The 17,672-nt window shown below is 41.4% G+C and overlaps 1 protein-coding gene across 1 annotated transcript in view; it reads left to right on the forward strand.

Annotated features, from left to right (window-relative positions):
• The window catches only part of LOC126868438 (dual specificity tyrosine-phosphorylation-regulated kinase 2-like), a 46,319-nt gene extending 32,406 nt beyond the window's left edge, over positions 1-13,913 (forward strand). The window contains exon 2 of the mRNA XM_050623873.1: positions 11,305-13,913. Coding sequence (XP_050479830.1) covers positions 11,305-12,438 — 1,134 coding nt within the window. The 3' untranslated portion in view covers positions 12,439-13,913. The remainder of the gene's footprint in view (positions 1-11,304) is intronic.
• Positions 13,914-17,672: the final 3,759 nt, after the last annotated feature.

The following is a 17,672-nucleotide window of genomic DNA, read 5'->3' on the forward strand; positions in this document are numbered from 1 at the left end:
TTATAGAACGATAAAATTAGCGGAATAGATTGCGCTAATTATTTCCAGCAATTAGTCTAATTTCTTAATTCCACGGTTACGCTGTGCTAAGCATTAATGTAATGTAAGTAATGCGCTTAGAGCATCCATTGTCGTTAGCATTTTCGTTCAATTTCCGGAATTGAAACACGGTGGCCTAACGAGGTAACAGGGATACGCAAAAATCCTCGATCTTATCGTTATAGTATTCTTTTGTACGGAGTAGTGGGAGCACGTCTATCGATCGTGAACTGAAAAGCAGTAGTAACCAGAAACGTAACGAGCTGGCCACATTGGCTTTCCCTGCAGTCGTCAACGGTGACTCACAGCTCCCTGTGGTTATCGTCTCGAGGGACAACGATTCAACAATAAAGTGGATCGCCCGACTGCCTGGTATCCTAACGTTCGTTACAATGTGGCTCGCCATGTTATCTCATTTTCACCATGATTTCTACGTAAACGACTTTACGAAACTGTTACATAGCAACTCATAGCAGGCATTCGAACATTTACCGGAGAATTTTTCTTATAGGTATATTATGTTTGAAACTTTTTGTAATTATAACTATATAATTACTTATCGTATCGATATATTATAACTTATAACTTATAAGTTATAATTATAGAAAATTGTAGAAGCAACTCGAAAATGCGTGTAAAAGTTGCAAAATATTTATTGCAAACGTACGTTCAATGAAAAATTGATGTTACAGCATGGATAGTAGCGTTAAACGCGCAACTAGTGTTAAAGATAAGTCTTTTATATCGTAGCCTATTGATATAGCGAATAACAAGAATGAATAATTGTTTAAATATATTGATGAGATTTGCAAAACGTAGGTATATTTCCAATAAATATTTTCCAACTTCTGTATACGGTCTCAAAAGGCGGCAATCGTAGAACTGTTCGATAATAAATCGTCGGAACGATTGTTGAAAAATCACCGAATATCGAGGGAAACGTATACAGCACGATCTGCGAACGATTATCGTATTTTGAGATAAATGTGGACAGGATTAGATCGGAGTTAATGCATATAATTTTGGAAGCATTAGATGACGCGGATAGCATTAGGATTATTAGACCCGATATGAACGCATTAGATTCAATACAGGCGACCGTTGGTTCGTCGAACTCAATGCGAAACTCTGGGTTCATTACACTCAATATAAGTCATATCGGATTCATTGGCTTTGATTTGGACACATGTGGGTCATTGAAGACCGTACACACTAAGTGAGATTTAATTTAGATCACGCTGCTTCCCTTACAGCCGATACAAATCGTGCCGAAAATTTGTAGAAATTATTCGAAATTAATAGACCATGCACGGATTATTCAAGATTCTTCGAGCTTTATACGGATCACCCATACGTTTACTGTTTGTGCAACAAACGATAGAAATAGTCTGGAAATTTATAGAAGAAACGTATAGGCTCGTAATTTGGACACCAACGAGCTACTAGCAATATCGCAAAGGTCGAGGATACGTGGATAAGACTACGTGGCTACGCACGAGGCTGCGTAGCTTTGAACGATACTAATCATGTCCTTTGATGTTCAGAGTTTTGTCTGCTCTCTGCGAAGTCGAATACCGAATCGATGGTTTCTACGGGTCTGATAGACTCAAAGCCTCTGTGTAAGCTCTTAAGCCAGACGAGCTCGAAGGTAGATAATTCAGAGTTCATATTACTGCGGTGTGACGTCCGTCAATTTCTACGAATCCAGGATGGCTCCTCCTATCGATTTTTGTTCTATGTTTAAGAACTATCGTGCGTGCACCTGTATGATTTTCCAATCAGCCATGTAGATTTCTACAGTTTTCAGACAAACTACGTCGATCTGAATGCGTTGTAAGTACGTGGGAGCATCAACTTCCGCTGGTTCGGGGCTACTCTATTTCGATTTCCATCAGTCTATAACAGAACACATCTGTGTCTATGAGTTGCAGACTATTAATATCCCCAAGCTTAGATTCGACGAACAATTCTAATTAAATAACTTCTAGTTACGTGTGAAAAATATACGCGTGTACCATCCTGGATGGTTCAGTACGATCTATCGTTACGGAATCGTGCTTTCGATTATATAAAAAGACAAGTGGAAAAATACAGAATAAATAGAAGACTGGACGTTTGCATTGTCCAGTAACAAGGGACACATGCATCGTTCAAAATCGATAATTCCCATCGGAACGAGAAAAGTGCATCTTAGCATGCATTTGATCAATGCGTATTAATTACACGCTCGTGCTACGAGCTTGTTCATTGTGCAAACATTCAATCCGCCTGCTCTTCCTGTTACGACTCATTACGAACAACGTTCTAGTTTACGTCTTCTGTTACGTTGCACCATTGTAACATTGCACCGACCTGCGAATCACGGATTCAACGTCCATCGATATTACGCAACGTGTTTTCGTTGGTACCACGCTTTTCCGCGTTGTCCATGTCAAGGCAGATCAAGTAGATGCGATTAACACAGTTATTATAACGTTTTCGATACGTAACGTCGATTCGATTATCGGTCACATTCCGCGTGTTATCTGTTTCTACATCCGTGTGCGTCGAATTCCTTGATAGTCATCGTAGAACGAAACGTCTCCAACCTTGACCTTTTTTCGTGCTCTCTGTCGCGTTACAGATCGTTTTCGATATTTCCTCGACGATTTTACATCTCTGTTTTCGAACGTTCGTCATTGCACTCGGGGGTTCGCACGTAAAATGCATCTCCATGGCAGAAATTAATAAATTACAACCGATGGCTCGCGAAAGTGTTCGAACGCTTGTAGAAACCTTGCACGAATATACAGGGTGGTTGGTAACTGGTGATACAAGCGGAAAGGGGGTGATTCTACGAGAAAAAAGAAGTCGAAAATATAGAATAACAATTTTTTTTTTAATTTTTTTTTAATTTTTCCATCAAAACAACGATCTACAGTGAAATCCGTTATAACGTACCGCACGCGTACCGATCGAAAATTCAAAGTCGATTTTCTCGAAAACAAAGCCTCGAACGAAAAATTTTTATTCTATATTTTCGACTTCTTTTTTCGCCTAGAATCACCCCCTTTCCGCTTGTACCACCAGTTACCAACCACCCTGTATTATGTGCATTATACGAAACATGTTGTTTATTTTATTTCATTAGCGCTGAGGTGAAGCACGATTGTCGGTAACATTTTTGGAAAGTTTGAAACAGATCTGAAAATACGTAAAGAGAATCGCACGATATTTTAATCGAAGCGTATATTTTACAAAAGTCACGAGATTTAAACGGTACCGATAAGTTTAGATATTCGGTCGATATCTATCGCGCGAGCTGTAACAGAAGCCAATCGTCAATTCCGTAAATTGAAAATTATAAAAGTTTATCACTTTTTATGTCATCTTCTTGCAGTAAATAAATTAATGGTATGATAGCCGTTTCGAATGTGTAAATCAAGCGCGAGTCGAACCCCAGCCACGTTATTCGTACGCTGAAATGAAAAAATCACCGAAAAGTGGTGTTGATTATCTTTTTCTAACGAGTTCAATATATCCACGCCGACGATAAACGTTTTGTAGCGTTTGTACTCGTATTTTTATATCCTGTGTATTCAAGTTTTATGGAGATGATCACGCATCGCGATAGTCCTGCGAGGAGTGTTTAAGTGCTTTCGTGAGCCACCTGTATCTATAATTTTATCTCGCTCCTACTTTAGCATACACGCGATATATCAGTGTTAGGAGTTATAAATTAAAATCTTTTAGCTATTTCTGGATATAATTCGTTAAACGTAATCGCGAATGCTATAAGAATAATTGTAACGTAAATCTGTCGTTACAATACGAAGACCACGGCGAAATAGAATTTCGAGTAGAATTAAAGTTCAAGGTTCGTCGGAGACCTTCGGTATCGGTCGATGAAAAAAATCGATCGTCTGGCAAAGATATAGTAGTCGCGTTACCATACACATCGTTGATTACGGATATGTCAAAGGCGCAACGTGCTTTAATTTAAGTCTCTTTAAAGTCTCCTTAAACGCTCTCATCGTGCGCGTATCTCTGGATATCCTTTTTCTATCGTTCTATCAAATAGTCTTTTCAGCCAAGTTACAAGAAAGTGCACAAGTACGATGTTCTCTTGAGAAAGATTTCTAGATTCGAAGACGATATTAGACTTCGATTCCTGTGCTTTTTCAATTTTTATTTCGTCGTTATTTCTTTTCGTTTCCTCGTTATTTCTTTTTATTTTTCTTTGTCTCGCCTTAAGGGCCGACGTTCACGGGGGTAATACGTGTACCACATTTTGCGCCTTCCTCGATAGAGAGACTCGTTGCCTGTGGGTGCAGCTCTGCTTCATTCGTTGGACGAGAAGAGAGAAATAAGAAAAAAAAAAAAAAAAACAAACATGAAACAATAAAAGTTTCATCTCCTTTTAAAGATTCGATTTATCAAACGGCCTCATGATAAAATATAAATTATTGTTACGATGATATTTCATTACATATAGAAGTCTTTATTTCCGCCTGCTTTTCCGGCTCTTCGTGCTGATTTCCATTTATACTACAACATAGAACAATGATCTTGCGACTTACGCACTGACAAATTCTCGTCTTAGATGATATTTCGCTGTGGAACGAATGGAAATAGACACGTATAACGGGTCAAGTAATCGACATCGAACAAGAATGCGAAGAAGTGCATTTATCGCTACGATTAAGCTCCGTTACATTATTTTGGAACAGCGTTATCTTTGTAGGCCATAGGTTATAGATTATAGGTTCAATTATTTAATTTTAAAGCGCTTCATCCTAGATCTAAATTTCACACGATAAAGAACGCGAACATTATCTGTCATGGAAAATGTGGAAGACACAGAATTAATATTAAGAAGATATCTTAAGTTTGGACAAAGTTAAAACAACTTATGTTCTTCGTGCAATCTTCGAATCTAAATCGTTATGGTCGCTTACGATCCAACAAAATTGGTCGAGTTAAAAGAATTTGTTACACGACTTACCGTCGATCCAGCAAATTTAAAAAATCGTCCAACGATGATATCGAATAATTGAAAATTACTGTAAAATCTGTCTTGTAAAACGTTGCTCGCGCACGTGAAAGGAATTCCGACGAGTTGGATGAAGAAACGCATCGAGGAGACGTTGTAAAAGATATTGGAAATAAGTCTGGTTCGTTGGATCGATGAATTGCTTTTCCATCGGTTGCATAGACGTTGGCCAGAAAGAAGAGGACAACAGCGGTAGACGTCGAGCGACAGATTTTCCCGAGGCTGGTTGGTGGCTTCGCGTGAATAAGTAGCGCGCACAGGTACCACCTGTTACCTCGAAAGCTAAACAGCCGCTCCAATTAGGGGAACGAGCTTCTTTTTATCGCTGTTCCCGCAACGGAATGAAAGGGAAACCGCGAATAAACATTTTTCTCGTCGTATCTCGTTTCACGGGTCTACGATAAAGCGTCTCTCAGTGTTGGACAATTGCTGACCTCTTTCTTGAAAACACATCCAGTGTATTCTGCCGAGCTTTGTTAATTACTCGCGAAACGGACCTGCTAATTACAGGCCACAAGAGAACGATTGCAGCGGTGATCCTTCGTGTCGAAGAGAGTCGTGTTAATAAAAGAACAAATTTCTCGATGCTCTACGTTATAGCGAAGAATCTCCCGATCTGCCAAATTGCTTTATTTTATACGTTTTTCATCGTGAAATTAAAACAATACGTGTTCTCGAATTTGAGAGATCTTTTAAAATCTGTTTAAAAGAATACGGTTAGGTAAAATGATTTAGAGGAGGTAACAAGATGAACAGGTGTTGGATCAACCAATATAAACTCGCAAGATTAGCTAACGACAGCAAAAGTCAGGTAATTTGGAACTTTTCGATTCTTTCCTAATCTACGCGTCGTTCTCCTTCAAAATTTCCCGGTTTGCACGTGATTAGAGGAAGTCGAGTAATTTCCAACAATTTCTATTAATCTTATCATGTTTAAACTATAGGTATTTATATCGCAAATATTCGAACAGGTACAAGGATAAGCAGAAATGCAAAGCTCGCTCTCCGCGTCAAAATCCGTACAAAGATGAACGTGCATATAAACATGCGCGGTCCGTGTGTAGTTTCTAATTTAAAGCAGCCTAGGAAAATAAATAAATCTGCCAGGTGAAAAACGCAGCGAAATTCGTAGTCCTCGCGAAAATTTCTCGCGTCGATGCGAACAAACGGCGCAACATCGCATACATCGCGCGCGCATTGTGTACGCGTTTCGGCGCTGTAAAATATTCTGCCACGAATATGCGGTCTTCTTTAACTCGTGCAGTTTGTTCCGCAGTAAGGACGAAAAAAGAGGAAAGAAATGGATGCAAATCGATTTTCAGCGACGACGTCTGGGAACAACGTACATATTTTGCAACCCAGTGGCACTCTTTCAACCGCGAGGAAATTTCATTGAACGAAAACGGGTAGGAGAGACGTCGTAAATCCGTAACGTACAGTTGCTGGTAACACTGTGCTCGCGATAAATTAGCAACGTAGCTGATTGTTTAGCGAAATGTGCGCGTAGCCGGATGCTCGCGCTTGTTTACATCGTTTCATAAAGTAACTTCACGGTAGAAGCGCGAATGCGACGTACGATCACTGAACGAGACAACAGACCCATATATTCCCTTACGATCGACGTAGACTATATCCGAGAAGATTTTGCAAATCGTCCTTAACACCGGAACTACCGAACCAGTCGAAATGACCGGTTTCAGATGTCGTATCTTCGCGAGACTCCAAATAATATGTAGACATTTGTAGAGGATTGATCTTACCGAATATCACGAATAACAGTCTATATATTTGTGAGCAATTTATTACAGATATTAATTCGACACAAAGCACAAGTCCAGGTATAGTAACTCTTACGAAATAAATACGCGCTTGTCAAGAAACTCCGTATGTACGTCTGATGCGTCTGTATGCTTATGCTGAACTTCTACGCTCGTCATTTCGTTTGTTTATTTATACTGGTCGGGGGACAGTCGGAAAGTTTGAACTCGACTACGTTTGACGGTTGAAAATAGCGGCGACATTGTTTTGCTCGGAGTTCATTACTCCTTGCGATACCTGTGACCTAACGGGCATGATACTCCGAAACAAAACGACAACAGGATTTGAATTTGTCCTGCTCGCGTGCCGCTACACATTTTTGACAAAGTTAGCGTTGAATTTCATTGGGAAACTTGGATGACAAACTCTTGAACAGTTTTGGATGGATGATACGCCATAGCGCGTATCGATGTTCGGAATTCAGAGATTCGACCGTTCTCCGTGAACCTCAAAAGGTTAAAGACTTAGACTTGAATGAAACGAGGATTTGGAAGGTCAGATAAATTCCTGAGATACAAACTCGAGGATCACGATGGTTCCCGTATGTCCCATAGGTCCCATTGGTACTCTCGGGACAAATGAACGTAAATAAAATCCAAAGTTCACGCTAAATCTAATATAATTTTTGTAGCGATGACCTATGTCTATTTCTATGAACCAAAAACGATTCGTACGAGTCTCTGTGTCATATGTGACATTTTACGATTTTTGAGTTAGCTGTGTACACGAAGTTAAGGTAAAGTAAGTTCACGATAAAAGCTTGGACGGGTTCGACGTACGATCATTGAACTAGATGGCAAACCCACACGTACGAGCATGTTTTCTAGGGAGCGGCCAGGACGACGTCCGTCCCTCTGGGACGACTTCCGTCAAAGAACGTACCCTTCAGCGGGCTTCCGGCGCGGCAACCGTCGAAATCGATCAAGTGTGTCACTTTCTATTTACGTTGACACGTTGTACGCGCGGGAACCCGATCGTTGGGATCGTTTTGCTTTGCTTTCGGCTACACATTGTACGCGAACATTGACGTATACAGGGCGGTTGGTAACTGGTGGTACAAGCGGAAAGGGGGTGATTCTACGCGAAAAAAGAAGTCGAAAATATAGAATAAAAGTTTAAAAATTTAAAGAATTAAAAAAATAACGTCAATCGAGACAACGATCTACGGTGAGATCCGTTATAACGAGACGCGATAAAGTGCACGCGTACCGAGCGAAAATTCAAAGTCGATTTTCTCGAAAACAAAGCCTCGAACGAAAAATTTGTATTCTATATTTTCGACTTCTTTTTTCGCGTAGAATCACCCCCTTTCCGCTTGTACCACCGGTTACCAACCACCCTGTATATGTTCGTAGAGGGAACGAGTGGATGATAGTTTTCACGCGAAAAATCGATATCTTTCTCCCAGGCAGTGCTGCTTCGCTTTAATAAGGCAACACGCCGGTTTCTCGTTGAAAAAAACAGGCACGTTCATGGGAAGTATGTTTTCAAAGCGGATAAGTTGATACGTATGGTAGGTATGTGGTAAGCGTGGATCTGATTGAGTCATAGATCGCGTCGAGTGGGTGATTTGCGAGTGCAGCGTAGACGAGAGAAGATTGAGAGGACCGAGCGGAGAAGGAAGATATCATCGTACGTTTACGTTGGTCGCGATTCAGACGCGTTTTCTAAGAACGTAATTGGAAATGCATAGACATCGTTGGAATGTACAGTGAGGCGTGAGATTGTTGTTACGCGTGTAAAATATTTGAAAGTGTACGTATATCAATTTGGAAAGGGGGAATAATTAAATGATCATCGCGCGGCTGGCAAACGTAGCTGAAATCATCGTAGAAGCGGTTTAAACTAAATCGCGTATCTCTAAGATATATCTTCCTAATGATTCGAATAGTTCAAGGTAGCGTAAGAGATAGTTACGAAAGATTCAAATGAGACGCTCGGTATAAGCATACAAAGACATTTCACTCGCTCTACCCACTGATCCCACGTATCTTCTATCTTTATGCTGCCCGCTAGTACATCGGAGTGCGTTAAGTTCGAACCAAAGCTCCCAAGAATAGCTTAGACTTTCGACTATACAACTCCGTTTATCTGAATATATCGCGAGACAAACAATTCGTGCATATAACTGACGTTCATATAATGGAAATTCGTTAGTTCGTCCTACTACTACCTTTGGTATCTCGTCCGAACGTGTTCAAATATGTGGGCCCAATTCGTAGAAATTCATTGAAACGGATACTGACGCTTCTTTTCGATAAATATGATAAAATAAATTGTTCCATCGCGTATTAATCTTTAAGCAACTACCGAATCGCAGGTCTAAATGTCGATGAACTATGATCGTCCAAAGTTCTAAATTATAATAAAGTAACGAGAGCTTTGGAAGCTTCCGAATTTTTAGAAACGAGTTCAACTAACAAAATATGACGCTTTTGTTTGTATTCTTGGACATTTTCTTACTCGGATGATCTAACGCTTATCCAACAGAATAGATCCGGTGTTCGTGGCTATAATCAGGGATGAACGCTCGTAGAATGATCGTTTAGGTATCGAACAACGATATTACAGCTTATTGAAATTTGCATAGGGCCTGGTTCGCCAATAAACCGAGCGAACCGCTATAATCCTGGATAAATTCCAACGTGGCGTTCCTGTTGGCCGCACACGTGAGCACTCGACGTTGCCCGAAATATTAAAGTAGGCCGGTAGCAAAAACAGATATGATCGCACAAAATTATCCGCTGCCTTGGTCAATTTTCTTTAGCCACGCCTTTATTCTTCGCCGACGTCTTAATAGTTTGTAATAACGTCAGGCGAATGTTCCTTCTTTTCAGTCGAAATAGCTCGTTGACAATCCAAGCAAATCTTCTTCGCTCTTACGTCTCTTCCTTACGAACTTTTATCAAGAAAGAAAAAGAAAATTCGAATTTTTGATGCAAGAAGTTGTTGTATAGCGATAAGTATCTCATAAGTTTTCTAGATATCTTGGAAGTCTAAGATAACGGAGAAGTTAAGATGGAACGTGAGAAACCAAGTTTGCCTAGGAAATTTGAAAAAACATATTTCATTAGGGAGGATTAATCAGCGTATATCGTTGCTATATCGCAGGTTTTATATTTACTTATCGACTATATACAGGGTGGTTGGTAACCGGTGGTACAAGCGGAAAGGGGGTGATTCTACGCGAAAAAAGAAGTCGAAGATATAGAATAAAAATTTTTCGTTCGAGGCTTTGTTTCCGAGAAAATCGACTTTGAATTTTCGATCGGTACGCGTGCACTCTATCGCGTCTGGTTATAACGGACCTCACTGTAGATCGTTGTCTCGATGGAAAAATTAAAAAAAAAAATTTTTTTTCTATATTTTCGATTTCTTTTTTCGCATAGAATCACCCCCTTTCCGCTTGTACCACCAGTTACCAACCACCCTGTATATACCAACTATATTAATATTTACTACGTATAATATGGAAAAATATACAAAATATCCAAAGTAGAGCACTCGTTGTAATATTTGGATTAGGATAGGTATCAAATGTTGATACGTATACGAGTTTCACTTATTCGTTCTATTCATAAAAATAAGAATTTACATAAGCATGCAATCTAGGCAGCAAGAAAAATGACGGACCATTATCAAAGGTTGGTCCTTTCGTTAGAGAACCGTGTTATTTTGTCACGTTCCGTTGCCAAATGTGCCGTAAACGATACTCCGCTCTGATTTCATGCAGACCACGTAGAGTATTCATGATACACTTCAGACGGCTCTTGGATTTCGGAGCGTATATCGTCTCGGAGTTTGCGAATGATATAGTATTCCGTCAGCGTGACTGACTATTTAAGATCTTCTGGAACTATTAAAACGGGATTCCCTGGTATTATCAATGACAGTATTTATCGATCCGCGTCTAATGCCTATTATTGAGATTAATCGTTGTCGTTCAGAGAATATACGATAAGAATATAAATCTTCTGGAGACATCGGGAATAATGGGAGCTCGGTGAAATAATAGCAGAGACGTATATCTTTTTATAAACGAAATGTGTACAGAAAACTATACGTAATATCTGTATTTATCCGAAGAATTTTATTATAAGTTTGCAAACGTTTACAAGCAATAATTTAACCGCTCTTTTTCTTCCAACCCGGTGTAATTATTCGACACGCGATACGTTAGACTCTGTAAAAGACGTTCAATAAAATCAGTTATTCGGTTAGCAGTTATTAAAAAGCAAATTATTCGAAGTAGTTAAACCGATACGCTGATGTTTGAAACGGTAGTACTGTTTAAAACGGTAAACTGTAATAATCACCGGATCATTGACAACCAGTCTCATAATCGAAACGCATTATTGTATAAAATATACTCTCGCTTAGTTGATGGTTAAAACCTGTTTCTCTTTATGTTCCAGGTGATAGACTTTGGTTCGAGCTGCTACGAGAACCAACGCGTCTACACGTACATTCAAAGTCGCTTCTATCGCGCTCCGGAGGTGATCCTTGGCGCTAAGTACGGTATGCCGATCGACATGTGGAGCCTCGGTTGTATCCTGGTGGAGCTGGTTACCGGTTTCCCATTGCTACCAGGCGAAGACGAGGCGGACCAACTAGCCTGTATCATCGAGTTGCTAGGCATGCCACCGCCTCAGCTGTTAGAATCGGCGAAACGGCGCAGGCAGTTCATCAGCTCGAAGGGTTATCCGCGCTATTGCACCGTTATAACGATGTCCGACGGATCGATCGTATTGAACGGCGGTTTCTCCAGGAAAGGCAAAGACCGTGGCCCACCGGGTTCCAGGAATCTGAGACAGGTGTTGAAAAATTGCGATGACCCGTATTTCCTGGATTTCATTCATCATTGTCTCAAATGGGACCCGGAACAACGGCTGACACCTGGCAAAGCGTTGAAACACATATGGCTGCGTCGCAGGTTACCAGAGCTTCCAGAGAAAACGAACGACGCTCTGCCAGCGTTGCCGGCAGCCTCTGCGCCGCCTACCTCCGCTTCCGGCCTTCGTACTTCCGCGTCCGGTAGGAAGAGCTCGACCAAGTCGAACACCCTGCAGACCAACAATACGGAGAACACGAACAAGGTGAAACAGTTCAACGACATCTTCCACACAATGTCTACCATTTATTCGGCGCTGCAACGTAACGACGGTACAAGAGCAAGAGGAAAGGGCCAACCGGTGGCAACGAATCATCAAACGGCAACCGTCAGCAGTCATCCATCTTTGAACTCTATTAGTGGTGACGCTAGTAGTAGCGGCGGTGGTGGTGGTGGTGATGGTAGCAGCAGTAGCACTAGTGGTGGTCAACAGCAACAGCCTCAGCAGCAGGCACAGCCGCAGCAACAGCAGCAGCAGCAGCAACAACAGCAGCAGCATAGTCACCAATTGCAAGGAAAACAACAGCACAACAATGGTTCGCACGGCTCGCACGGATCTCACGGTTCTCAAGGATCCCATGGTTCTCATGGATCGCACGGATCCAACGGATGGAGCATATCGTTCCTCGAGTGGCTGGAAACGGTGGACAATGATTAGCAAGGACATTCTCGAGGAACCGAGACGATTCGTAAGAAATACGAGGTCAGCCTTACTACCTTTTTCTAACACGTTTACCGTGTGATCGATACCGTGATCGTTGGCCTCGTGTCTCGTTGGCTCGTCGGATAATCGTCTGTCTCGACGATCGTCTTTCGACGCGTTGTCACAACTCGTTGTCGAACGATACCGGGATGTACTAATGGTGTTCCTGCCTGTGGTAATATATTCGCTCGACGAGACAAGATTCCTCGGAGTCAAAGGAGAGAGAGAGAAAGAGAGAGTAACAGAGAAAGTGGCCTCGTCTTCGACCTCCGGATACTACTGTGATCTACGCGATATGTTACTGCAAAAAAAGAAAAGAAAAAGGAAAAATAAGAAAAAAAAGAAAGAAAGAAAGAAAGAAAGAAACGAAAGAACTGGTGAAAAGGGCTGAAGGGATTGAAAAATCGATCGCGATACCTCGAATCATGTACCTCGCCTAGCTTGGCGTTGCTCTCCAATTTGCTTGTCCAGGATCCGTTTCTCGTCGCCGTTTGCTCGAAAAAAGGTGGCGTTGCACGATCTCGGTCGCGTTTGATCGAGGACGATTGCTTTTGATGTTCACTTTTGTGGTCGACCACTCGATACGATTCGCAAAGATATCTCCCGCTGTGTGTGCGTTAACACGTTACGTGTATTCGTTCGTTCGTATCTTCTGCGTCGCGTTTGCGTCCTATTATCGCGAAAACAGGGAGGACGACCACCGAGGTTATTGTGCCAAGGGAAGCAGGGGAACCAAAGATTTGCGCCACGTCGATGAATCGATTCTCCGAAGGTGAGAAGCGGTAGTCGAGAGGTTTATTCAGTTGACGCGCGACCGTTCTCTATGATACCGAGGAGGAGGGTCGCTCGGCGAAGCTCGTTCGTGGATATTTAGGACGTGGATATGTAGACATTACCGAGGCGCCGCAATACGAGGACCTTTTCACGTTCAACTAAGAAATCTAATAATCAAAGGGCATGTGCCTCGCTGAATAGATCGATCCGAGAAGCTTTTTAGGTCAGAAAATTCCTCTGTAATACTATCGGTATCGAGCAGAAGGGAAGGTTGATTTTCCCTCGGGTGTGCCAGCGTAATTGTTGATTAAAGGAGATCAAGCTTGTCTCCTTCGGCTCGAGCCGAAGCATCGATCAAACGGGACACGACGATCGTGAAAACGATGGATGCTGTTTTTCCAAGAACATGAAGGAACCGACGTCGATATCGAGAAAAAAAGATTCATAAGATACAAAGGCATTAGCATTCGCTACGCGTTTCTTTTTCTTCCTCTACCTTTTTAATGTAATTTCAATTTCGTTCTCTTTCTTCTTTCTTTTTAACGTGACATTCGAAGTAAGCATTTTAGCCGCGTTAAATTATTTCGAGCGAAAGTGCCAAGCTTGATCGCAAGTTCCTTTATCTTTTTCTCGCTAAAAAAAAAAAAGTGAATAAATAAATAGACTGCGCGTGAACGAAAAATGAGCTTCTCGAAACAGACCAGTATTCTGACGATAATACTTTGAAGACGTCTAATACCTCGAAGACGGATTTTAGAATCGGATCCGCGCTTCACCTTCGAACTTTCGTCTCCTTTGTCCGCAAGCGTGAACTTCCAATTCGAAGACGAACTTTTCCAGCTCCGCTCATTAAAATCGGTCTCTTTCAATTTCTACCAAATCCTCACTCCCGCGAAATACTCTCGCGATCGACTTTCCCCGCACCATACGCGACAACTGCCCCGAATCTCGCATTACGTATTCGTTATTCTCTCGCCGTTTATCAGCATTTATATTCCGATTGTTCTGGAAAGCGGACAAAGAAAGACTCGAAAACGGTAGCTCGTGGCAACGAGAGCTGTTCATTTAATCCTGCATTTCGTAGCGTAAGCCGTGAAAATGCATTTATCGCGGGGAATCGCGTCGAACGAGGATTCGGACGCGGATGCGGAAACGGATTCGCGAGCTTCGAGCTCGCCGCTCGAGGTTTTCTTCCCTCGTCTTTTCATGGAAAAGACGCGCTTTGCAATTCGATATCGTAGCGGCAGATAGCCCGACTCGTTCTAACGGCAGATTTTCAAAGAAAATTGCTACCGACGTGCGCGAATCTGCCGAAGGAGATCCCGCTCGTATAATTCGGTCGCGACCCTGGCACAAAGCGAATTCGTGGTAATTTTAGTTTGCTCGTTGAACGCTTGATGCGTTTCACGATATCGGCGAAAACATCCTAAATGGAAGGACGTGCACGAGATGTGGACGAACGACGATCAAAAGGAACGAGGAGACAGCGCGAGGATAACATACAGAAAACGATAAGGAGAGAGAGAGAGAGAGAGAGAGAGAGAGAGAGAGAGAGAGAGAGAGAGAGAGAGAGAGAGAGAGAGTGTGAGAGAGTGAGAGAGTGAGAGAGTGAGAGAGTGAGAGAGTTATCGGGATGGCGAACGAGACGAGAGAGAAGATGACTATAAATTAGCCAACGATGAGACGAGTTATAATGTGACGAGTTACGAAAAGATAGAACGAGAAGCGTGTTTGATAAAAGAAACGAATTGTGGGAAGGGTGGGATGGGTGGGGGGATATAAGCAGCGAGACACGGGGTCATTAAATCGTGATATTGAACAAGATATCTTGTGATATGGAATTTAGGTGTACTGGGGTTCACGTTGATGAACATAGATAAATATAGATATATATATATACATATATATATATATATAAAATGCGTCTATATATTATATATTATAATACGTTGTAACGCTGATTCAGAGAGGAAACGAAAAAGGCAAAAATATCGCTACGATTATTAAAGAAATACGCGCGTAGTGAGAAGTAGTCAGCTAAAAGAAAATAAAATGAAACGCGTTACAAGGAGTGAGAATGAACAAAAAGAAAAAGGGAAAAAACGGTTTCGTGGAACGTTGCACGATTATTATATGTGTACGTATGTAACGATATCTTTCAAGATTCCTTTTTTCCTTTTTATTTCTAATTTCTTTTGCGATTACGAATCTTCGTTAGCCCCCTCCTTTTTTTTTTTTTTTTTGCTTTTTTTATTTCCTTCTTTTCGTAGAACGTACCGTTTCCGATTAATTTTGTCCGAGAGAGAACGTCCACTCGTCTTTTCTTCTCTCCTGTCTTTTTTTCTTCTTTCTTTTTTTTTTTTTATCCTTTTTTCTTCCGTAACGCGTGTACAGCATGTGAAGGCTCGTTCATTCGCCGGTCGAGGAACGCGGAGGAAACACAAGCATCCGCCAATCGATCTTTCGTGGTCGCGTCGGATTTTAGTTTCACCTGGATTTTTCGCGTTACGTTAGCGAGCAACGTATCCGCGCGTGATCCAACGATCGATCGTTAATACCACTGCCAATACCTTCCTACGTAAGTTCGGGCTCTCGTTTTCTCGTAGATACACGGAAAAGTGATCGCATGTATTATTTACGATCCTAGTCTCTTGCAGTGAAAATTTCAATAGCGTGTCCTCGTCGACGTCGACGTCGACGTCGTCGTCGTCGTCGTCGTCGTCGTCGTCGTCGTCGTCGTCGTCGTCGTCGTCGTCGTCGTCGTCGTCGTCGTCGTCGTCGTCGTCGTCGTCGTGTTCGCACAAGGATTATCGTAATGAACGCGCTGGGCATGCTTATGGGCCGTGTGTGTCATTGTTATAAATAATAGGTAGCATTTTCACACTTGTTCGTATAAGAAAAAAGTTCGTATAAAAAAAAAAAAGAAAAGATAAGACAAAGACAACTGTATAGACGCAGGTGAAACGTTTACCATTTGCTCGAGTTTTGTTTTATAATATTAACCAGAGATGTAGGTCGCTCGAGTTTTTACCTACGATTTAATTTAATCGATCACTCACTGTGCTTTACTGTGATCAAAACGTTGTCCATATTCGTTGTCGGTGCAAACTTCGGCTCAAACTAATCATGTGTATACATTACATTATTGACTGATCTCGAAGAAGATTGCGCAGAGAAATTCGTTGAACATCCTGCTTCTCTTCTTCTTCTTTTTTTTTTTTTTTTTTCTTATTTTTATTTCGTTTTGGAAAGAAAGAGAGAGATATACCTATATAGATATACGATAGCTATAAGCAATTAGGTCTCTCTAGGTTCTTCTTCGTACGTTGTTTTCTCTTCTTCTTTCCTGTATTTTTTCCCCTCTTCTTCTTCCTTTTTTCCTTTTCTTTCTTGTTTTAATCGCTTTCTTACTACTCATGCAACGCGTCCCGACGCCAATGAGTTTTAAGCGATGGCTTTAGGCTTATAACGTATACACGGCCGGGATATAAGCGCGGACCGTTCCAAGGTCGAGGCTTTAACTCAAGGCAAACGAGGGTGTGTTCCGATTGTCTGGAAGGCGTGCTCGAAGATTCCTCTTCTGGTGAAAAAAACCCGCGGAGGAAAAAAAGAACCAGATACGGACGATACGTTTTCGTTGCTCGCGCGCTTCGCTCGTACTTTGTATTTCCTTTTACATTGCTTCGTTGAATTCTCGTGTTCGATGCAAAACGACGAAACGAAAAATCAACACTACCGATCTGCCTTGACCTTCCATAACCGAATTTTTCTTTCGAGAAAAACGATGCTGTTAATTACAGATTTCCGTTCTTACCGGAACGAACCAAGAATCGTCCACTGTCGTAAATGGATCGTTCGACAAAATATCGATATCGCAAGCATAGAAAGAAACACGTAGCGAGATGAGAACGATACGAGATAATTGTTGAAACGTATAAACGGATGAACGTACGAAGAATGGTCTCTCGTAAAGAGTAAACTTGGAAATTAATCATCATTTTATCTATTTATTACTGCGACGTTATATCGGCTTGCCCGGAAGACTCGTCCCGATTTTTAAGGAATTTTTTCGCCGAGAAACCTAAGAGGCTTCGAAAGAACGACATATTCGAGTTGCGCGATAGACAGAGAAAATCCATGGAAGAAAATGGTATTTGTATAGTGTGATAAATATATATCGAATGGAAATGTAAAATCGGAACGAGCTTCGCGGGCGGCTCGATATTTCACCGATATATCGCGCCAACGTTAAACGATTTATTTATAACAGTAACGTAACTTACAAAATTACCTATCGATATTTTTATTTTAACTACCGACTGCTGCGATATCACGCTTCGTCGATACGTATTTTATTTATAAAATAATCGTTCCTAAAATGCTAAGTTAAAATTCAAATCTGCAATTAGCTTCGA

The sequence above is a fragment of the Bombus huntii genome, chromosome 8 (genome assembly GCF_024542735.1).
Source record: "Bombus huntii isolate Logan2020A chromosome 8, iyBomHunt1.1, whole genome shotgun sequence".
NCBI lineage: Eukaryota > Metazoa > Arthropoda > Insecta > Hymenoptera > Apidae > Bombus > Bombus huntii.